Source organism: Scomber japonicus, chromosome 18 (assembly GCF_027409825.1).
Source record: "Scomber japonicus isolate fScoJap1 chromosome 18, fScoJap1.pri, whole genome shotgun sequence".
NCBI classification, from domain to species: domain Eukaryota; kingdom Metazoa; phylum Chordata; class Actinopteri; order Scombriformes; family Scombridae; genus Scomber; species Scomber japonicus.
In genome coordinates, this window is record NC_070595.1 from 9,384,079 (window position 1) to 9,408,763 (window position 24,685).

General features: G+C 41.1%; 1 protein-coding gene across 2 annotated transcripts in view; it reads right to left on the bottom strand.

Moving 5' to 3' along the window:
* LOC128379629 (myosin-10-like) overlaps nucleotides 1–24,685 on the bottom strand; it is a 55,145-nt gene that overhangs the window by 26,727 nt on the left and 3,733 nt on the right. For both annotated transcript variants that reach the window (XM_053339321.1, XM_053339322.1), the window contains exons 3-4: nucleotides 19,769–19,925; nucleotides 622–649 (exon numbers count right to left, since the gene is read on the bottom strand). In XM_053339321.1, the coding sequence (XP_053195296.1) occupies nucleotides 622–649; nucleotides 19,769–19,925 (185 nt within the window). The remainder of the gene's footprint in view (nucleotides 1–621; nucleotides 650–19,768; nucleotides 19,926–24,685) is intronic.

The window sequence follows — 24,685 nt, forward strand, 5'->3', positions numbered from 1 at the left end:
AACCACACTCATAACTCCCTTAGTATTGGGAAGAGCTGCAGTGCAAGCCAGCATCCGCAAAAAGCTATTTGAAACCAGTCTTTAAATAAAACACAGCAGCAGGATGAAGGGAGCTGGCCAAATGACTCATGGTGAGAGAAACATGAAGGGAGATGGAAAAGGGGTTAGTTCAATTAGACAAAACAACCAAGAAAGGACCACAAAGTACTTTCATTGTTACAGTGTGTTGTATGTACAGTTAAATTGCTTATTACGACTCCTCACGGTAAGAAACATAGAAAAATAACTGAGAACAAGAAGTAAGACTCTACCTTTATATAAGATAACCAGGGTGGGAAATTGGCACCAACCAGCAGCCAAGTGTTGGTAAAATATTAAAGATGCTGGTAGATTTCAAACCCAAAATAATGATTTACGATTGAGTGGCTGGAGAATTTGTACATTTATCTGTCAGTGGCTGGAAGGAGCCTATTAAGGTGAGGGACAGTTTAATTTTCCAGCCCATCAAACTGACTTTATCACCAGAACCACCTTAAAGAACAGAACAACCATCTGTCCAAATAGGGAAATGACTGCAAGAGTAGAAGAGAAGAGAGGAGAGTTAAGATTTGCAGTACTCACGTGCAAAGGATTGATTGGTCCTCACGATCTGTGCAGAGGAAACAGAAAAAACGTTGTCAGCATCGCTCCATCCTCCCCCAGATATTTCACTATAACACTAAAATACAACATGACCATTTTGTTGGTATAGGCTGGGGCATAGCATCAAGAAAATACTGGAATTATGTTGGATAAAACTGTATGATAGGATCAGGATTATGTTTTCTTGAGGAAAGCAACACACCAAAGTCACATAAATGAAATGTGTGTGTTAAGAGTATATTTTACAGTCCATTCCTCAGCCTCTAGCATCCAGACTACACCGCAATGTCATGCTGTGTAATGTCCATAAACGGACACACAGACTGGTAACCAAAGCATTTACACCTTTCATCACAGAGGAACTCAGAACAAAGTCCAGATGACAGGATTAGCTATGCCCACTGAAGTGTGTGACCTCTCAACTTTCAAGGTCCTGCTGCAGACTACAAAGACCAGAATCTGGTGGGAAGTGACCCGTTTATCAGCTAACAGAAACTCTAGACTAAATCTCATGCTGTCACAATCAGAACAACTGGTCAACAACATGAACTGAATGTGACGTATTTATAGAGACGACAACTTAGGCCTGCCAAACTGATCAGGCAAAGTGTTTACAGGTCTTGCAGGCCTACTTGACAAGTATAATTTTCTCATCAGCCAATTACTGAATAAACAGAAAAAAGTCAATAAATTATGTGAATCCAAAACAAGACCAAAGTTTATGACATTCTGTTTAAAGTAACTGCTTTCATCATCTCCATCATCAAGGCTTTACACACAAATGTTTTCCATTTATTGTCTTTACAAAAGCGTTCTTTCGTTCATCAAGATGGAATGTGATCAAAATCTATTGAAGCAACCTGATAAAAACCTCATGTAATGCAATAACAGTTTACTGTGATTTAAACCTGCAGGCTTCACTTAAAACTCCAGAACTACAACAACGTGAAGAATGAACGATGACATCACATCGCTCTTCGCGGATGGTAGAATACTTGACATGACCTCATGTGTTACATGTGTCAACAGCAAAGGCCAGAGGCTAAAAACATCTGAGGAGAGCAGCACACAGGAGGAGCAGCAATATAGATACCTTTCTGTTAACACAATGTGTTTATCAATTCACTTCTGACTCCATTGAGGACATGTTTGATCATGCCACGGTGACAATACAAAAGTGGGTTTCATTTTGATTTTAGAGTAATTCTTCTTGTGAAATCTCAGAGTGAGTCCTCCTGCTGGCCTTTGATATTTGCTGACATTCCTGTGGCAGGAAGTAAGGAGATTTTTCATTTCCTGAAAAAAGATAATTTGGGAACACCTCTACATTCCTAAACTCTATTAAACTGTAAGGAATGGGGCCACCTAAGATGCACCACGTCCACCATCATAACCATGCGCCATCTCCCATGCAGTTTTTATCATCTTCACAACTGTGAGCTGCACTCTGAGGGAATGATAGCAGACTCTATTGCTGGATATTACACTGTGCCTATCTTGTTAAGTTTAAAGATGACAAATGAAGTCACGCTAGGTGAAAACGTAGAAGCTCTGAAGGCTAAGGCAGAGAATGTATGTTTTTTTTTAAATGGTAAAAAATTCTCAAATTTATTTGTGTTTGATCCATTTAGTTTGAAGCAAGTTCAGCAAAACACCATTATAAGCTACAACCTCGACTGAATATCAGTGGTCTCCACTCCAGCCATCCAAAAACCACTCTGTTGGGATAAAGAGCTGAGCTGTGGGTCTTACCACAGAGTAACACATTTTCCCCATATAACCCATGAACTCACGCCTTGTTTATGTGGGTCAATTTTCACACACAGCTCAAATGGTCTTAAAGGTGTTATCTTTCACGGAAGAAATTGCCTTTTGTTCTTGCACTAAAGTGTGAGCTCCCCTCTGGTGACAATAACTGTTGTGTGTGAGTGCGTGTGCATCTGGAGACCTTGTGTCATTGAAAAGGGCTTCTCTTTTCTCTTTCCAGTGAAAATCTGTTCTGATGAAAGTAATGTAATGCAGACAAGCTCAAACACAAATATGCCCAATGTGCACAAATCAAACAAATCTCCCCTTGTGTTGGATGAGTAACTGTAACAGCAGGAATGATGAATGAGCTGCTCACTATAACTGGCCCCATCTCCCCTGATGATGAGGCAACTTTTGAAACTCAGGTCTGAGTCTGATTAATCTTCCTGTCCGTGTTTCACAGCCATATACACACAAACCTGATGCTTATCAGATGCATCTAATGTAGATCTTGTACCTCCTGTCCCACTGGACAGTGGCACGCAACACAGTGTAACAAATATTGTGAATGATCAACTCACTAAATAGCCTCTGAGAACATCAGCTCAGCTTTTCATGATGGAAGAAAGAACCAGTTTACATGTGTGACCTCATGCATCTGAAATCTCCTTAATTACAATCTGCAGTGGATGAGATAAAAATATGTTGTGATCCATCTGATTTTGTGTTTGCATTTGAAAAGTGTACCAGTGTACCCAGGTGCCCCACAGCTGTTGATTGCAGAAAACGCCCCTCTAGGTACTCCAAGTGCCTTAATGAACACCATGTGACAAATAAGTCTTTTCTACAAAAACAACTTCTGATGCAAAGAAACTATGTTTGTCCCTCTGGCAGCAGAAAGTCATTTGTTTAGAAAAGTAGTGGCATGAGCCATAACAGACAGTTTGGTTCCACTGACAAACACTACAAAAACAAAAAGAGAAAATACAGAAAAAATCTCTTAAACAGACTTTTATATGATGTTAAAAAAATCTTGGATGTGCTGGCCTATCATTTTAAAGAAATCTCTGCTCATTGTGACCTCAGCACCTGATGATTGATCAGATCACTGAGATGAAGTGGCAATTTGGCTTTTCTCTAAAATATCTTTGCAGGATAAATGATGAAACTGACCTATGAAACTGATGTGTTCTGAGTTCTATTTGAGCCTCTATTAGCTCTACAGTCACTTCATTCTATACTCATCCAACATCTATTTACCCTGCTTATCTGTGAGGCCCTCCTTTCATTTAACCTAACACTCCTCTGCAGACATCCATCACCACCACATTTGAACCTCTCAGCTCTTCCTGTGACAGACAATCATTCTTGTTTTATCTAGCATTCCCTTTATGATTTTAGTCTTCAAGAAGTTCAGACAATATGGAGTAGATATTGACTGTATTTGCCAGAAGCTTTCATTTCTATCAAACACACACTGATCCATCAAACAGAGAGCAGTCACAGTGATATCACTCAAGTGCTGTTTTTTCTGTAAGAAGCATCCAAGATATTACAATTCTCCTTTATTCTCATGTTCACCTTTTGGCAGCCTCTTGCATATATGTATTTGTGTAGAAGTGCTTTTGCAGATCTCATGATCTTTAAACAGTCTGCCAGTAAAAACAAGACGTGCTTTTTTAAAATTTTTGTTAACATTTTATTTTGCTGTAAACATTGTGTGGTGGATTGGTTATGTAAAAATTCATGTGAAACAGTCTAATGCAGTCTGAGTGGGTGGGTGCATGTATCTGATCCATGCTGCCCTCTTGGCAGCTGCTGCTTCCTTGATCACCACAGCAACTAACTGCTGGGTCATATTTACCCAGGATGCCATGCTGGCTAGGCATAGGTCAATCAAACTGAGCATGTTCTTCCCTTCCAGTAGCTCATTACTGCCTCGCTAAATCTTTACCTCCTTTGTGTTTCCCTTTTCTCTCTGTTGCTCTCATTTCCCTCATTTCCCCGGTTTAAGTCTCCATGAATGGTGCAAAGCCAGATTACTCAGACCACTAAGGAACACTAAAGAGTGGGACCTTACTGGAGACAAAATCTCTTTTCCACAAGGACACATGTTTTTAATTTGATCGCTTCATCAGAACTTTTAGCCGTGCTGTTATTTCCTCCACAACAACTCACAGCCAATCATCTTGATAATATGAGTGTTAGATGGAAATATGTTGGCCCATTCATTCATCAACTTTTAGGTTAGACCACAGTACAGTCTCTGTTTGAATAAAACTCTAAATGACAGCGGAGGAAAAGGCAGCTTTCAGACCAATCAGTGTTGCTGCAGTGTCATACCACAGTTCACTGAATGGTGAAATGCTTTTTTTCTGCCGCTTGATTCATTAGTTCACACAAAATATGACACGTTATGCACGTCTTACACAACTTGGCACTGCAATTAATTTAAAAACTGCACAGTCTGTCTCTTGGGGTTACAATATCAATACAAGCGGACATGAATCTCAATTGAGGCTCCCATGGTAGGCGACGGCCCTGTCTTGCACAGCAGGGATCCTTTTTCTGCTAATAATTTATCCCCCATGAGGATTAAACAAACCCTCATTCTTCACATTCCAGAGCATTCCCCCTCTCGCTCCGTCTCCACCAAAGCCCCAATCATTACCATAACCCCGTATTATCAACCTCATTTAACCTCGTACAACCACGGCACAACCCTCTCCAGAAAGTTTGTTTATGCTTCTGTTTTTACACCAATACATGTAATTGACTGTCAAATATTTATTCCTCCCTTACTGTATATGGAGTTTCTTATTAGTAAATGTAGTGATTTTCATTAACAAGAGGCCCAGATGCAGAGAAAATCTACTATATTCTCACTAGATCCACACTGCATAAAAGGGCGCTGCAATTTAAGCTAAGGGTCAAAATGAGTTTTGTTGAAATTCTGGACGGTCGTCAAACAAGAGTAACAATAATTTCTTCTCTTTTTTTCAGTTTTAGTAAGCCAGAGTCCGAGGGTGGAACCTAATTTTTCTTTTAGGCTCCAGGATGCAAAAGTTTGAGGACGCCTGCTCTACCACAACCACCATAAAATTCTCCACAGCTGAAATATGGCGTTTAATTAGTCTCAAAACCCGTGCACATAAAAAACAGACGTGCGCACGTGTTACGAGCACACAGGACAGCATCTGCAAGCGGAAAACCATCCTTGCAATGAAACATTTCTGTTCCATGTGCACAAATACCGTTTCATGACTGTGACGAACGAGTGCTCGATCCTCCCTACGTACTCGCAACTGTTCAACACTCGCTCGCTCATCACGTCGACTGTGGAGGTGGAGATGGAATAGACAGCGCACATCTTTGGTCAGTCACTTTGAATGCTGACCATGGCCTTTGATTAGCTGATTGGTTTGATCACTTTCGCAGTCGAAGACAGTCAGTTGCTTGAGAGAACAAAGAAAGACATAAACAATAATGTTTAGTATCTCATTCCCCGTTTTGTCACTTATGAAAAAGTGTTAGACATTGTAGAAAGAGGAGCGCCACATGCCCATAATCAATGAAATGGAGAGATGTGGAATCTTGCTATGAATTTCTAGCTTTGCTTTTAGTTTTCACAAATAGAATAAAAGTTTTACCTCAAACTGTGTTTTAATGACTCTCTGGAGTCTCCGTGGTAATCTAGTCCACATTTGACAAGTCTAAGTATAGTAGGTTTTGATCTGGACCTGATCTAAAATGCTCTGGATGGAGAAATATCAGTGAATTTGCTCTTTTTTCTGTTTTCATTCAGATACTCTTCTGTGCGCTTATATTACGTGCTGGTTTTTTATGTGAGTGGGTTCTGTGACTAATTAAAGGCCATACTGAAACCTTAGTGCACAAAAGCATTCTTAGCACGAGGATCATAATTACCTCCATTTATTGTCAATGGTCCTTGGCAATATGGGTGAAGTTCAATGCCGCTAGACGAAAAGTCTAACCCACAAATTGTACTCCTAATTGTTGCAAACTGTTTTGTTTTAATGTTAACACTGTGCATGTGGACTGGCCAGCTGTCAAACAATCCATAATCATATTCACACTGATTCTCATTCATCTCAGACTTGTGATACCATTGGCCAAGATAACTAAGAGGAAAACCTGACACCAGCCCCTCCTCATATGCAGAAATTAATATTATTTAATTATGGAGGAACTCACTGCCCACTTCAGGCTTACATACCCACTTTTTAAACTATTTGACCAATTGCAGAAATTAAAATGCAGCTTTCCCATTCGGAATCTAAAGCTATAAAAAACTGTTACAAAATTCAAGTTGGCTTGATAACATGATTTCAACCTTATGGGGTCGTTGCAACTGGATGTAACACATTTTTTCCACACTGCTGCTCAAACTCTCACAATTTGCTTCATAAAAGAGGTCGTAAAACGCAACTGAATGCAGTGAAAATTCTGGTGCCATGGCAACAACCACAAACACAAAAGAAATCCTGAGTGGTGGCCAGTGAGCTGCTCTCTCATAAACTACTCTTATATTTGGTGAGGGTTACCCACAGCTACACACACACACACACACACACACACACACACACACACACACACACACACACACACACTAACAGTTGTGAATACTTCCTAGTCACAGTAGAATATGGTGATTGTATTGGTGCAAAGGTAATGTAAAAATGGTGGCCTGCTTACTCATTAAGACCTAAAGCAAAGACAGGACACAATCCAGAGCTACTTAAAGCCAGAGGAACAAAGCTCTCTAAGTGTGTGTGTGAGTGAGACAGAGCTCATTCACATTCCCAGACAGTGGAAGTAACAAACAGCCAGCATGATCTGGTAAGTGTTCTGGTCTGTGGGTACCTGCGATGTGTAACTGTCACTTGGAAGCTTCCGAAATAATTATGATAAGATGCAAAATAAACACAGTTAAGTAGAGGGCTGAAGAAGAGTAATGTGCTACATCCTGCAACAGCAGTTTGGCTAAGAATAACAGAGTAAGAAGCTGTTTATTCACCAATAGTGATTAAGGTGCAGTCATTTCATGATGAATTGAAGGAGAAGGCAGGCTAAAAGCATAATTTGAAATATACTGAATGAATGCAGGACATATTTCACTGGCATTAAATTTGAGTCTATAAGTGAGCTATTTAAAAGCTTGGAAATCTTTAGCTCAAAAGCCACAAAAACACATGCTGACGTGATGGCATCCCTCTTGAGTGTACAAAAAACTGCCTTGTGGGAAAATCTAGGTATTTTGTTCATTGTTAAAATGAACACTAAAAGTCTCTAAAATGGAAAACTGCACCTCTAAATGCATCATTCACTTTTCTCTAGCCAAAAACCACCCATAACATCCCACCAGTTACACCACTTACAGTTTTTATTACTGAGTGGAGGTCTCTGTTTCTAATAATGGCAAAAACTGAATCTGTAGCAATTTACACCAAACTGTTAAGTGTCAGCAGTAAAAGGCGTAATGATATGACATCATCTCACACGAATACTGGGCTTCCACAGGAATGCTCACCCAACTTTTTGGCACATTTTACTGTGTACTGATAACTAGCTGCAGTAGACGTTTTGGCTCATAGATCAAGCTCTATTGAGTAACTACAATGTACGTTTCTGTACACATGGCCATTTGCATCCGCTGAGTGACTAAACAGCTCAACTGCATTAGTCACCGCAATGCTGTTGAACCAGCTGCCAGTTAGGCATTCATAGGCATTCATGAGCCCGACGAACAGAAGGGCAGACAGCCCCACAGAGCTGACTGGCCATTTGCGTGTACCAATCTGTGTGTGTGTGTGATTGAGTGTGTATGTGTGTGTGTGTGAGAGTGCTGGAATTCGGATGCCCCTGGTTTCCCTCCCTATCAGCATTGGGGCCACTGGGGTGTGGAACAGGCGTTGTTTTCAGCAGCCTGGGCGTTCAACAGAGGTGGCGTTTAAGGGGAATGAGGGGCAGGTGTGGTGGATGTTTTTATGGCTTTAAGCTTATGTTTCATCGTCAACTTGTTGCCACACACAAATAACACCCACCCTCCAGTGCCAGTCGGTAACAAAAATGTCGAGAGTAACAATGCAAAAATAGGCTGTTGACGTGCAACATTTTCACACCATCAACGAATGAACAATTGGGTGGAGACAGTCCAAACAGCCACATTATGTTCCCCTGTGAATTTGGCAACAGTGAACACTTCCCAGGAGAGGGAGGGGGTGTAGGGTGTAGAGCAGTTTAGGGTGGATGTTGCTGGCCAGAGAAGGAGATACGGATGTGGTGGGAAGAGGGATCAGATAGGAGAACGAACAGTGGGGGAAATGGCGATAGCGGAGAGATGACACAGTGGCACATTAGGGTCATGATGGAAAGTAGAAATAGAACAGACATAGGAGCTTTAGGGTTATAAATAATGTCATGTCGCCCACTGACATACTTGCAGATGAAATCCTATGGGTGTTTCAGTGCTTCTGATTCAGTTTCAGCACAGGGATGACATTTGGCAGCTGAGATCACAGACAGAAATAGATTATCATGGGTCGGTGAATGTCCCCACCCTCTCGGAAATGACAACAGTGTGTGAGGGACCACCTAGATAAGTGTGCGTGTGTGTGAGAGAGAGATGCGACACACACACACACACACACACACACACAATGGCAGAGAGGAAGCTATTCCCATTATTCACACCTAGGGCTTCCTCGTCAAGTTCTCCTGTCATTTTTTTTCAGATTACTGTATTTCCTGAGATTTTTTGTATAGAGTCAGAATGGAAACTGGCAGAGTGAGACAGGGTGTGATATGTAACAGCTGGAATCAAAGTGAGAACAATGCAGTTATATGTTATAACCACTAGACCACCAGGATGCCTCTTTCTTTAATGGGGGTCAACACTCCACAGCTTCTAGTGTAAAAGGGTTAATCTGTATTTTAACAATAATTAAAAGGGATTTTGTGGGGAGTTTTCCTTTATCTGAATCAAAGGGTGTAAGGATAGAGGACACTGTATTGTTGTAAAGAGTGTAAAGCCCCCTGGGACAAATTTGTGATATTTGGCTATACAAATACAATGTTTTTATAATGACTTAACTACATAATTATAATAGGACAGAGCTACAACAAACAATTATATTCTTTGTCAATTCATTATTGTTCAGTTGTGTTTGGAGATATAAATTATAGATCACAGGACTGAAGATGACTGCGGGGGGAAAGGATCTCACATCCTACGAGCAGCTGTGAATACAATTTTTCAGAGCGAAACCCATTTAACCCCCACTCTGCCTTAAATAAGAAATGTTACACTGCTGATCATCCAATCAGTGTGTCGTAGATTAAACAATAAAAGAGAAAACTAAGGAGCCCTGGAGGTGACATGGCATGCCGTGCACACAACCACTTTGTGTGTGTGCTTTAATATTCTGGCTGCAAGATCAGAGGAGGCAATATTAGTAGTTAATGTGCACAAAATGATTACTTTAAGAGCACAACTTATTAAATTGTGTGCATGAATCTTTTTTTTGTAAACTCCATGACACCTCCTGGGCTCCATAGCCAATAACTTGACATGCATAAAAGGGTTTTAGATTATTTGAACCTGCAAAAACACTTTGTGATTTCATACCAAAATTGTACTGCATGACTTGATCCATATAAAACAACCTCAGCTTCAATTCTCCGCCCACTTGAGGACATGCGCTTCGGTTCATTTAAAGCCAAGAAAAACTGACTTAACCCCAAAGTAAATGACATTGTCTTGATCTGTGCTATCACTGGCTTTGAACCTTCAGGAAAATAAAGGACACACATGCACACTGAGGCTGAGGGGCAGCTCATGGATTAGCAGTTTTTCTCTCTCTCTCTATCTTCCTTTCTTTATTAGGTGGTTGGGGCCACTTTAATTGCACATGGACAGAAATAAACTAAATTAAAAATAAAGAGTTAAGAGACAATAAAAACAACCAAACATCCATATAAAATCACCATCAAGTAAAGTAAAAAATGGGATACATGATTTCTACGCTCTGTTTCATGTTCACTTACTGAACATTTGAAACAACAGTTAATTCAAAATTTAAAATTGAATGTTGATGATGGCTTATTGTAATAAAAGAAATGTAACTGTGACAGGTAACTGTTATTGTAAGAGTAACAGACTGTAACAGGTTAACCAGCAGTCGTTAAAATATTTAAGAACAGCGTCACACACACATATGGCAGACATAGTCTCTTGCGTGTTAATTTCAGATTCTTATCTCCGTGTCCTGTGGGCTTGTGTTTGGCTTGTAAGGCTTGTATTATACTGTCTGAGCTATACAGTGCAGAGAGCATTTACACAGGCTTTTGGAGTCTTTCCTTTTTTAAGTCCCACAAAGCACATTTTTCAAATGCTTCTGACGCAGGGGCGAAATGAGAAAAGTCTGCTATGGGGAAAAAGAGGGGTATCAAGATTGATAGGGCGATAGAGAGAGAGAGAGGGGGGGGAGAGAATCAGGCCCCACATGTTTTCCATGGAGAGGTGCTAGGCTGATTTGGTAAACAACTTCGAGCTAATTGGAAGACTTGTTGAATTTTAATACATCTATTCCTCTGACTTAACTGTAGTTAATGTCTGTGGCCCTGAAGATGTACCAGTTATATGGCAGCATAACAGAGAGGCAACAGAAATCAATGGCTCAACTTCAATGAGTGGAAGTATCACATCTGGTGAAGGTGGGATTGAAATGGTTTATTTCTGGCAAACTGGGCAGATTGAATAATCGCCCTACCTGTAGATTACGCATGCTGTAGCTCTCAGTTACTGGCTAATATAAAAATACAAACACATGGAGTACCACATGGCAAAGAAGGGAATATGGCAACAGTGAGACGTAACCCACCTTTTGGTTCAGTGATCACAGCCGTCATGCCAGACAAAGTACCAGCAGTGTCAAAATAGCAGAACGTGGACACACACAGACACACTCGTGTTTTCATTTCCCACAAGACTGAAAAGCGGTGGGGTGTATTCCCTGATTCTGTCACTACTCAGATCATTGTTTTTTATCCTGGCTAAAAAGCCTTCATTCACATAATAATAATTGCTTCAGATAAATACTAATCTGGTGTCTTTACTTATCAATACTGTCATTCAAAAACATTATCTTAACAATACAGGAGTCTCTATTTTCCTTCATGATTTTATATACGTATTTATTATATTTGGTTGCTTTTAAAATGTTTCAGGTGAGGATTCAAAGGAGTAATTCAGAATTCTGTCCAAAAACAATAGCAATAAGTTGCCTCTGTTCCTGTATGTGAGCCCAGAAGACCCACATAACCCCACAATCTATCTATCTCCTGTGAAGCATCACGACTCCCAAATTGCCTGCTACTGTCAAAACTCATCAATTCCTTCCATTCTCCACTGTCAAGAAGGATGACCTATTATGGTTCCCATTGCTTCTTAACGATCCCTGATAGAGGATAGAGATACACACTTCTCTGGCCCAGGGACTGTGGGTTTCTCAAGCTGCATTTTAAGTGTTACAAATGCTTTTTGTTTATGCTGACAGAGTGCTAGTACTGCACAACAGCATGCAACATTACAGAGTGTAAAATTAGCCTTGTGCTGTTGGGTGTTGCCTTTAGGCCAATGAAAGGGGAGAGAAGGCAGTTGTGGGAGATATGGCAGAAAGTATTTGGCAATGTAATCGATTGCAGATGGGAGCAGGCGGGTGGCTTGTTTGGTCCACTGTGGTTCTTTGTGATGGCTAGGCCTGCCATAATCCAACAGGACAGGGCTGTTTTCGTGTGTATGTGTGCGTGTGTGTTTATGCTGGCACCTCTAATATCACAGTGCTAAGCTCTGTAGCCCCACAGGAATCCAGACACACAAGGGGGAGCAGGGGTCTAGCTACAGAAGGGAAACTGTGTCGCTGTGTATGACTGAATCTGATGGAATACAAATAAAGATACACAAAATCTGAGGGGAGGGGGACCAAGGGGACGCAACTTTGTTTAAATATGGGGATAATGGCATATATTTTCAGACAGTCCTGGAATGCAGTCATAGAGCTGCACTCAAATATTAATATGAAAAAATGACATAAATAAAGAAGGAAGGAGAGTTAGAGAGAGATGTTGAAACCCTGATTCCTTTCTCACCTCCACATAGCTGGCCAATCACTGCATGAAGTGGTTGTGAATGTCAGTTTGTCCGTTTTGGAAAGTTACAGAAATGGCCGTGTACAGCCAACCCTTATCCTCCGTCCTTGAAAAGGTACAGAGGGAGGGGGTTTAACAGGCATTTCCACCGTCTGACAAGCAAGTCTGAGTATACAGCCAGCTTAAATATAAAATTGCCATGAAAATTTAAACAAAGTGATATGATTTGCAGTCTTGGGTAAAGGCCAGGCTTCTGTGAATGAGTTCAGATGAATACACATACAGATGTCATCAGTAGCCCATTAAACAGAATGACAGCAGCCAGACAGTATGACACACAGTTGGGCAGCTACACTATCTGCTTTTCTTCCTGGCCTGCAATGGGTCATAAAGTTATTGGTGTCAGTGAGAGGGCAGTGAGAGCATCAGTCAGGTAACACTATATGTCGTGCTGGAGCTGCTGGTATCAATGCTATGTGTCTCTCATGACAACGCTGTCCAAGAACGAGGGCAGAACATGACAGTGGCTCTATCATAAACCATCTTTTTACAACCTCTCTCAATTGTATGAATGTCTCTGACTGTCATGTTCACATAGACACCTACTATTATAGGTCAAAGAGTATTGACAACCACCAATCGCACATATATTGTACATTACACACACAAATACTACGGTTAAACAGATTTGCTTACATATAGGTGATTAATTGGCTAAATAAATGTTGCACAAGAGGTAGAAGGTAGAATAAATTTAGTCTTCTCAACATTTATTGTTATTCTGTTATTTCAGCCAGAAATTCATCAGCCCATCATATCTAAAAATGTGTCATCTGATGATACTAGGTACAAAGAAAAGCAAAAGCCAGGTTTCCTTCTATAACACAGTCACATATTATATATATCTGTGACTGACACAAAACAGCGGCCCTAAACTTTACCCAGTCCAGCTTAGGCAGTAAAAGTGTCTGTATGTGTATATTGTTTTATTATGATCCCCATTAACTGCCAAATGAATGACTGCTAGTCCTCCTGGGGTCCTCACAAGAAAATATTACAACAGAACACAATACAGATTGCTATTAATGAATTAATAATTTTAGTAATTAACAATAATAAAAAACTAAATGAAAAAGCATGAAAGAAGTCTAAAATCCATGCTCACTGTGAGGACTTAGATTAACATAACATTTCCAGTTTTAGTAATTTATGAGAATAATCACATTAAAAGAGACAAACAAGATAAATTTAGAGGAAAAACAAAAACATAAAACAGCAGTCGATCATGTGGTCATCTACAACAGTTCACTTTTCAATATCTTTTTAAATTTATATTGATTCTGGATACTGGTAGCTTGTTCCAATTAAAAATGTCTCTATAGCACACTCTGGATTGTAAATGATTATTTCTAGGTTGAGCAGGAAGGAGGAATGTAACCATAAATCAGAGCTGTTCTATGACTCCCTTACAGTATGTGATTTTCTCCTGTATGAACTCCACAGCTGTCTGCCATTAAAAGACAGTAAGACAGAATGTGTCTGCAGTACACTCATGCATGATGTTTAAACAGGCTTCCCCATTTGTCTGAAAGTCATCTCTCGAACATGTAACGAGTACAGACAGTCTTTTTGAACACACACACACACACACACACACACACACACACACACACACACCCACTCCTTACTATCATTGACCCTCCACACCTGTCTTGTCACTCAGGCCCTGGGTGTGCCCTCCACCAACCCTTCTCTCAAGTCCTCACTGCCCCAACAAGAGGCCTCATTTCCCAGGGAAGAGCTCTGTAGTTCTAGGCCTGCCCGTCTGTTGTACCCACGCACACACACACACACACACACACACACACACACACACCCACACACACACACACACAGCACTCTGGTCCCAGCCCCCTTCAAACTGCACAAAGCCCCTATTGTGAGGTACAATGCTGGCCACCCCCTCTGCCTTTCCTCTGTACCCTCTGCTCTGTTTCCCCTATAACTCTGTCTCTTCTGCCCCCTCTTGCTTTTGCATGACTCCTATTCCCTTCCTTTCTCTGCGTTTCAGTCTTTCTTTGCACTCTTTCCTTTCTATCTTCTCCTCTTTATGCTTAAACCCCCAGTACCAATTCTGTTGATAGTGTCTGTAGAGGTCTCCAGTGTGCCCCTCTTTTATCCTTGCTCAGGCTTTACCCCACCATCCTCTTCAATATTAAGGTCTTCAACAAGCCCTCCTTTCTCCCCCCCATCTCTCCCAGCATGGACCTCTCACTTGTGTGTTGCAAGACATTTTCCACTCCTCTGACTGTTGTGTTACCTTCCATATCCCTGTCTCCGCTCTGCTGGATAAGAGAAATTTCATATCTAGGAATACCTGAAGCTTATGTAAGGAAAGACTCATGATTAATACTGGAAACAATATATAGGTAGAACTCTCTGCACTTCTACTTTCTGAAGGGTCAAATGGAAGCCAGCAGACTGCTTTTGAATATGATACTGCATGGAAATAGCAGTAGTATGTAAACTGCAACTCTTGTTAAATCACGTCCACATCAGACGATATTGCAAATTACAGTGGGAAAAAATGCAGTTTGTACCTCAAAAGCTTAACAACACAAAAACTTTTATTCCAACTAGTATAAACAGAAAATATTGCTGCGAGCAACTAATAACATGACACTGTTCACCAGTTAAAGGTATCATTGTACTGAGGAGAGGCTAGCCTGCACACACTGCAACAATTAAAGCCAAATGTGATTCATTCTTCTGATCATAAACCCACTGTTTTTCTGTGAGTGCACACATTTTAGTTTGGTTTGGAGTATATTGCCAGCCTTGGTGCTCTCTGTGTTTTTTGCAGCTCCAGACTGATCTCTCATACAAATAAGCAATGCTGCACCATGACCACATTGGGGAGAGCTCAATTTCATGCTTTACACCTGAAACATCTGGTAGTTCGTGTTTTCTGTGTGACTCGATGTGTGTATGTTGGTTATGAATGCAGACTTACTGCCAGCAAATCTTGTTATTCATCCTTCTCACACTTCTAACAACCACATACCTGAAATGTATAGCACTTTAGAGGCAATGTCAAAACAAATCTGCCGTCCTCACATTTCTTTTAGAAATAGAAGGAAACAGGCAGCGGTTTTGCTTTTTTTTTTCTTCGTTCATCCATTTCATGTGATGCCCGCTGTGCCATCTGTGTTGGTCTAAGTTTGCCTCAGAGGTGATTCCACATTCAAGTGATTTCACCCCGTTGAATGAAGCCATAACCTTGACATGCATTGGAGTTACGAGACTGGCACTACATAAGAATCTAAAGAAATCCCACTGTAGCATGTGCATGTCTAATCTCTCTGCCAAACTGCAAACCAAATTCAGTCAATTAAATGGTCCATTGCCTCGGAAAAGCAGACACACATGGATGTCTGCATACTTCTAACATGTTTGAAGTTTTTTAAAGAGGGGTATACTCTTATACAAGTTGGGTGGTACTGTAGATGCAGAGCCATCCTTGGCATTTACTACTCAAAATAACGACCATCTGTCTGACCAACCTTGTGGTTCGTTGAGTAAACTGGGCTGCAGTAACATTACTGTCAGACTCCATATCTGTCTTCCTCCACAAACAACTAACTAATGAGGTGAGGGGCGAAACAAATGAATGAAAACTACTAAACAGTCAAATGCACACACAGGGAACCTGGAAACCTGCCAGAGACTACGCCTTGTTTGTTGGACTGGTTGAGATGTGATGTGAGAGAAAATGGCGACACAACGTTGTCAGTTAAACAACCACCTAACCATGGCAACCCTGGCTACATCCTGACATGGAAGAGTGATAAGAAAGTGGACATTCCGCACACTCTTCCTCCCGTGTTTCCTGATCAAAGGAGGAGAAGGAAGGAACAAAGGAAACAGAGCCACCACAAAGCTTCCAACAGAGCTGCGGTTGTATTTTTCATGTTAAGTGAAAGGCGACCAAAATGCCTTAAAGGATGTGGGGAATTTTCCTCTTCAGTTTCTTCCAAGCCAGAACATTCTGGCTGAAAGAAAAAAGAAAGGAGAAGACTGAGCAAACCAGTAAGTGAAGCAGAGAAAAGGGTGGAAATGAGTGAGGCCAGTGGGTCTAGTCACTAAGAGAAGAAAGAAAGCAATTATAAAACAGTGGGAGATCCTAAATACTTTGCAATAGCTTTGGAGTGTTAAAAAGACACAGTTTTTCTCACCCTGAACAAGACAGTCGCCATACTCAACAGACTGAAGGAGATTCAGTCAATAACACACACAAAAGTCCCTCTTTCCTGCCAGCGAAAATACTGTCACTCACCAAGTGACACCTCTATTTGAGATCCCTTGGGAAGGTTATTTTGGTCGCATGCATACACACACAGATACACACACAGGTATCCATGGTGATGCCCTCCTGCTCATTTGAGCCCGACAGTGGGAAATGGGCTGCTCTTACGACTGTGACAACTTGACGATGACTCAGCTTGTAGAATTTAGCACAGCATGGTATGGAAAGCTGGGACCAGCGATGACCTCATTCTACTGCCCCGCCCCTTGTGCGGGACAGCGGTCCGAGAGAATAAACACCTCCTGCAGGGAAAAAGGGGGTCAGAGACAAGAATGGTGGCACAAGAGAGATGTCCCATATCGAGACAAACATCTCGCATGGCGATAATAGGATGACGGGAATGTGTGTGTGTGATTCTTTGTGTGTTGGTGGTTCTGGGGAAAACTACATTTGGAGCGTGAAACAGATGGTAAATGCGACAAAAGAGATCCAAACAGATGGAAATGAATGAAGTGACATCAGAAGGTTTAGGCGACATGTAAACTGTGAACCTCGATGTGAACTTAATGGCTCTAATCTACACTGAAAGGGAGAGTTCAGCTCAATATCAATATTAAATAATTTTCTTCTTACCCATAGCACTATTTATCCATCTAGATTGTTTTGGTACGAGTTGCCAAGTATTGGAGATATTGGCCGTATGTCTGCCTTCTCTCAAATACAATAGAACTGGATGGCACTTGGGTTGTGGTGCTCAAAGTGCCAAAAAATACATCTGAAAAAGTCAACAGCAATGTCTCTTTCCAGAAATAATGACCCAGTTAATCAAGATAATCTACAGACCTTGCTGTGATCAGTGTTGGAACAATTTTTTCTACAGAACTACACCTGCCAACTATCAGTGCGGAAGAAAGCATGCAACTGGTTGGTTGGCGCTCGGCAACTGAATCAAACTTTAAAGCACTGAGGCACTATGACATGTGGTCCATGTTCTGGCCCTGCTCACCCTAGAGCTCCAGTAAAGGTCTCAGCTGTTTGGAGATGCAGCCTGCTGAGTCCAGGGACCAGAGAACAGCGTGTAATGACAGGCATCCTAAAGCACATCGGTCAGAAACACAAAACCCAGAGCTTTACAAGTGCAGCTGTGGAGGTCAACTGGACAATGTGTGACAAGGACACATTAAGGATGACGAGTGTAGATACAATTGAAAAATAAAGGGCAACATTAACACTGGCAAACATGTTATTTAAAGGTTCGAATATCTCAGATGTGAAACAGCATTCGAGAGAAACAAAAGGGAGAAAGTAATGCTGCTGTTCCAGGGTTTGACAGTGATGGCACACAGCATCGAGGCTAAAGCTGTCTAAACACTGATAGACTCTGATAAAGCTTCTGCTTATCACAGCGGTTCTTCTACATCAGAGATTCAAAAACAATTAGTCAGTACCCAAAGTGGGTTACAGTCCTGTGTCTTGTGGTTTTTTACAGCAGACAAGTGTGAGCTTTAATACAAGCCCATTAAAACAAGTCACATAGCTCATAATCATGCTTTATTTACCAAACATTAATTAGGGTGGATGACTTGACATGGACTTGTTATAATCGTAAGCTCTGGCTTTTCTATGAATATGCTAAGGGTTTGAGTGTGCAGCAGCTTTAGCTAATAATAAGGAGCAGCTTAGCAAAGTGTGTGCAGGATGAAGACAGTTCTACAGGATCAGTGCGGGAGGTTAAGTAGTTAATGACAACCTGAAGACTGATGCTGGGTTAGGGTTATACCCACTCTCTCTCTTTGCTTCATCATCAGTCTCACTCTCTCATTCTCTCTCCCCTATTTTATCTACAAATCCCTCTGTCACAGGGCATCAGCTCTAGCAGGAAGGCCTCTCACCACCCACGCTATTAGGAGCTTAGAGATCATACCCATGCCACTTGCAGCACGTTACTCTCATGTGAAACACAGATGTACACCAGTACATGGTGATATACTGAGCAAAACAAATGGAGACTACAGAGATGAATGATCATTTTGGATTTCAAAATTAAAACAAGTAGGAGGAAAAGCCTTGAGGAGCTACATCTGAGTGAGCAAATGCAAAATAAGGGTGTACAGCTGCTCAAATCTACCTTCTTAAATAATTATATTTAAAGATACTGGTGTATGAATTTAAAGTTAAAAAAGCATTACAGTGGTTCAAAAAACAAATCAGTTTATGGTTTGGAGAAAAGATGGCATACTAACATATGTGTAACATATAACTTGTACCAATAATATTAAGAACAATAAAACTTAACACTTTGCCTGGCGTTTACAGTGTTGAGAGAAGTGCTGAATAGTCTCTGATGACCATTTAATTGCCAATTCACCACACGACACTAGTGATACAGCTGGAAAACCTGCCAGACAGTTAATCTTCCTCTCAGACATGACCAGTGACGTCACATCCTCTCTGACCTTGTGACCTTTCACACACTTTACACACTGTCTTCACACACTAATCTCCTGGACTATGTAGCCAAACCCCAGGCTGCCTGCAAATGAGCTAAACTCTGGGCCAGGAGAGACCAAAATGCAAACAACCCACCTCAGTTTCCAGCTTTATTGCACAATACCAACAATACCAATACTGCATTTTTTCTTGCCAATTAAATGTCAAAACATCCTAATAAACTAAGCCATGGCTTATGTCCCTTTTCCCATAAGTGTTACTATCTCACTGGAAATGATCAGTTTTAATTATACGATTCCATCAAGTAACATTATGAAACACTAAAATTGACTCTTGGGACAAACATGAAATATTATAAAATGTTATTACATTTGTCAATGAAGACTAACATTGATAGTTAGGGGCTTTATAAAAGCAATATAAAAGGGGGAAAGTGACTGTCTGTCATACCTTGAAGCATGCAGCGGTAAGCTGACTCAGAGATGGCATAGATGTGTGGAGGCATCTCGTGCCTCTTCTTCCCTCTGTACATCTCAATGATGTTCTCTGAATAGATGGGCAGGTTCTTGTAGGGGTTGATGACCACACAGAACAGGCCAGAGTATGTCTGTAATTAAAGATACAAAACAGACAAACAAAGGACATGAATAGACAGTAAACAACAAAGACAGCCGGCAGACAATATATTTTCAAGAAATATAAAGTTGATTACTATGACGTGTCTGTGTTCCAAACCCTGGTTGAAAGAGACACATTCTATTTTAAGTTAATATAAACAGAAAATATAAAACATCAATAGCTTTAAATGGTAAAAGCATCAGGGGTTATATTGTTTTACTGTTAGATCATCTGGCCTGTATTGTATTAGTACAGCAAGACCTGTCATTGCCCACATTTTAGGAGCTTACATCATCATGGTGGGCATCCAACACAGTGATAGGGCAGGGCAGACTGACGGTGACTTAATGAAACATTAAACAGACTCTTGTCTCTTGTGAGTCCTAATAAGAGAGTTCAAATCTGAAACAGCATTACACAATGTGAATAAAGTGTGTATGCATATTATTAACATCCATGTTGCACCAAATAGCCTGTGCTGCAAACATTTAGCCTAGTTTCTGACTTGTGGTGTTGCACTTGGCTGTGTAATTAGCCCGGAGATTTCCCCCCAGAGAGTGTGTGGTATGAACACTTCTCAGTTATGCTGTAGGCTGAATCGACCAGGCAGCAAGGCAGCCAGGAATGAGAGAGAGGCCCTGGTGGGGCATTGCCTCTCTCTCATTCTGCAGATGCTATAGGGGCTTTGCATTCCCCGTACAGATGACACAGAGAAAGAGCTGGGAACTGCTTACCAGTGGTACAGCTTTCATCATTGGCATGTTAGAGTAATCCTAAGCGCCCATACAATGTCCAACCTTGTTTATCTCCATAGTTACCCATATACAGTATGCACCTACTGAATGTAAACCTTAACTACAGTTGAGTATATGGACTTATTCAAGAGAGAGTATAGTAATAACACTATAAAATGCTAAAATGGGAAGTCAATTAGTTATAAAGTAAATAATAAATCATCAAAAATGTCAGATAAACAGAAAATGAAAACAACCTCGAGGCTCAAGAGTGAGAAAAAAGGTCTGATTGTCACAACAATAACAACATAGCAAATCAAAAGCGAGCAGTGAGTATAAATACGTCATACAAACACATGTGGACACCCACAAAATGGCACATATCACAAATACAGTGTGGTGGATGCACCAAAGCAGTTGAGATCATCAGAGGCAGCTGGCCCCTTACTGACTTCAAGGTCAGAGTGACAGACATGTTTGTTTGTTCTGTCTCACTCTACAGTTATATTTTGTCAAGAAACTCTTGTATTACAACAAAAACAAAAAACTCCCAGAAGTGTAGGAGAAGAAAACTAACAAGCGGAGCAAGATCAGTGAAACTTTTTGTGATGAAGATGAAATTCCTCAAAAACAGCCTCCTCTCGTTTACTGCCAGCATGGCCCTTACAGTTCATAAAAAGACACATGTTCTCTGCTGACTGCAGTCTGTAATGAAGGAGCCAATGTTTTAAAAAGCTTTAATAGTTTAAAGAGCTATTTATTGTTTTACTCCTTCCTGTTATACCCCCCTGCAAATAAATGGCACTATACCCATAAAACTGTAATACAGCTCAACCAAAAAATTAAAAGATGTAATTAAAAAAAAAAAAAGTCCTTGAGTCATCTTTTCATATCAAACCACCACACATCATGACATCTGCATTTCAATTAAGGCTACATTCAAGGCCGAGTGAGGCACTGTGGCAAGAGTGACTCATCAGCTCTAGGTTGATTAAGGGGCCCCAGAGAGCCAACAGCATACTGTAGCTGTTATGTAATAGCTCAGTTAGGGCCCTCAATTAGCACTGAGCTTGCTCTGTACTGCTGACGATACAGACAAAAAAAAAAAAAAGAACAGAAAGGGGTAGACAAAAAAAAAGGTGAGGAAAGCATTAGAGGCAGACAGAAATGAAGCTGACAGGGCTCCCTGAGGTCCAATCCGGTCGAGATGCAGAGGTGTAACAAACACTGAACCGTGTTTTCAGCCTTCCTGTAAACTGCTCCCCACCTGAGGGGAGGAGAGCTCAGATATATAGACAAGGGCTGAAATTCTAACACTCCGCTCTCCTTTTCAAAGCTAATGAAAAATTAATGCCCCCCCCCCTTATCTGAAAATTGGAGCTGCTATAAATAAGAGGGGGGGCGGGGGGGGGCTGTTCTGTTCTCTTCAATTGTGCGACATGCGGCACTCAGACAGCTGGCGAGGCTGCAGAGAGATACCTGGACTGCTAGTGAGGACTTTCCCAGCCAGCTAAAGGGCAAAAGGGTGCACTGTAATTTGCTGCATCATGTCCCTTCCTTCCTTCCTTTTTTCTTACTGAAATGTAATCTGATCTCTAAAAATAACAAGAGTGGTTGCATTTGTCTGTGATTTTTATATAGGGCAAAGTTACATGTCCATTATCATGACTGGACAAAAATACCTCAGAAACTTTTTGCCATGCTGGAGTTATTATGAAAAAATCTTACAGTACTAAAGCAGGATCAATGCAGACTAGAGAACATTTACTACCACTGTTGCCAGTTAACAGACCATACGACTAACTCAACACCGCCTGCCAAACCGCTGTGGCTGGCCTGGTCCAGGAAAGAGAAGGTGATATTTCCACTGTGAAATCAGATCCAGGGGAGTGGAGGCCGTGGCCTAGTAACAGCTGAGCAACGCAGAGGCAACAGCAGACACAACAGCCGACCCCATCTGCTATATCTGATCAGTCAGTCGGCGTGCCTTCGTGGATAGGCCGCTCTCCCCACTGCAGAGGAGGGCGCTCTGGGTGCAGAGGCAAAGTTGCGGTGCCATTGATCTGTGTGGAGTACAGGAGACCTTGACCGTTCCCATGACGGTGCTCTGCTCCACTTATTTCATTACAAAGCTATCAAATACTTCAGACGAGGCTTTTGAAATATGATGATCAATACTCTGAGATGCATGGTGTCAAATGCCATCCTTCTGCTTTTTCTCCACATTTTAATAAGTTGGCTATTCTTGCTCATTGAATTTTAGAGCACGGGGCCAGTGCATTCAAACTTACACTGCAGTGCTTTAACAATGCAGTATGAATCGGTGGCACTCTATATTCAGCGCACAGAAGGGTAAGAGCGGAGAGTTCATGCTTCAAATCATAGTGACACGAAAACAAACAGAATGTCAAAGAAGTACAATTATAATCAGGCAACAGATTACGTCAGGGCCCAACAGCTTGCAAAACGAGACCACATGTGATTTTAATTCAAACACATAAAATGAACTGTGGGAGCAGTATTTTACACCCCTTCACTAAAAATAACTTTCTCGTCTACAAGGATGTGAGAACGAGAACAATTGTGCATTTTTGTTTTCTTTTTGCTGTGCTTTACCTGTTGCCTTGCAGCAGATTCACGTTAGAAAAAAGAAAAAGTTTTGAGTAGGATGAGCTCAGCTCGCATTCATCTGGCATTTGAATCGCATAAATATTCAATATGCTATAAAAAGTGAGGATGCGAGAAGTAAGACGAGGTCAAAATGCAAATGCGAGACAATGTCAATCTCAATGTCATTATTGTCCATGAACAGTGAGCCAGCAAAGACGAGAGAAGAAGAGGGAGTGTGGGAAACAAGAGTAGAGCTGCTGAAGATAGGACGGACATTGAGCAGCAGCAGAGCCGAAGTGGGCGGCAGGAGACAGACAGACGGACAATCTTTTTGCCATGGAAGAATGCTGAGGCTTTCTGACAGCTGAGGCTTATCTAACGACACAAAGGCCCGCTTGTAGCCCTGCTAGTGTGGCGTAGCCTAGTGTGTAGCACTGTGCTTAGCCTGTGAATCACCACCTCACAGTTAGAAAGCTGCTACAATAAACGAGTTGGCCCAACAGGCTGAGTGACTTCACACAACTGTAACCGTCAGACGGGCAAACGGCCATGGAAGGAGACAGCTTAGGACAGATGAATCACATGTAGACCAGGCGCCTAAAATGCAGTGGCAGCTTAAGGTTTCAGTTACTGGCCAGTAAAAGGTACAATCCACATAATAAACATAGGCTAAGTTAGAGTATGTACATTTATTACACCAAAGTTACTGTTAAGATAGTTGATGTTTAGTTGTCAATAAATACTGTGTGTGGGGGTTGATAAGAGTAATTGATCAGAACCACTGACTCATCATCTGACTTTGGAAATTCAATTTGTGGCCTGTAATCTGTTTTAGAACAAAATCTTCACCACACACACAAGCATTTTAAAAGGTTCCACAACAGGAGACAAAATCAAATGATATTATGTTGCAAGAGACCGCTAGTATTAAAGTATTTTGCATGTTGATCTATCTTTTTTATTTTTTGGGGGGTTCTTTGCACAAATGCACCAATTTAGTTTTCACTATGTTAAAAAATGTGCCTATCATTTGTTCCAATTTCAACATGGCACAGAGCAAAAGAGCAGCATGCAAGCCTATTAAAACCTGTACTTTCAAAAAGAAAAAGTTTACAAAAAGATTGGTTTCAAATGGCCTAAACTTTTAGCAGACTCTAGCAGATCTGTGATGTTCATGCTATGATTCAGCAATGGAAGTCTTCCCGACCACCTCAGCTATAAGGGAGGCATTATAATATGTCTGCAGAAGATGTTAGCTAAGCTCTGGGGGGGTAAGTCAAATACACTGGGAAAGGTTTATAACCTAGGGGGATGCTTCTCCTAAGAGTGAGTTGAATGGGAAAACTCTCTTCCTGGTAGAAAACCAAAACAGTCAGACACATGTTTTCAATTTCTCTTAGCCAAG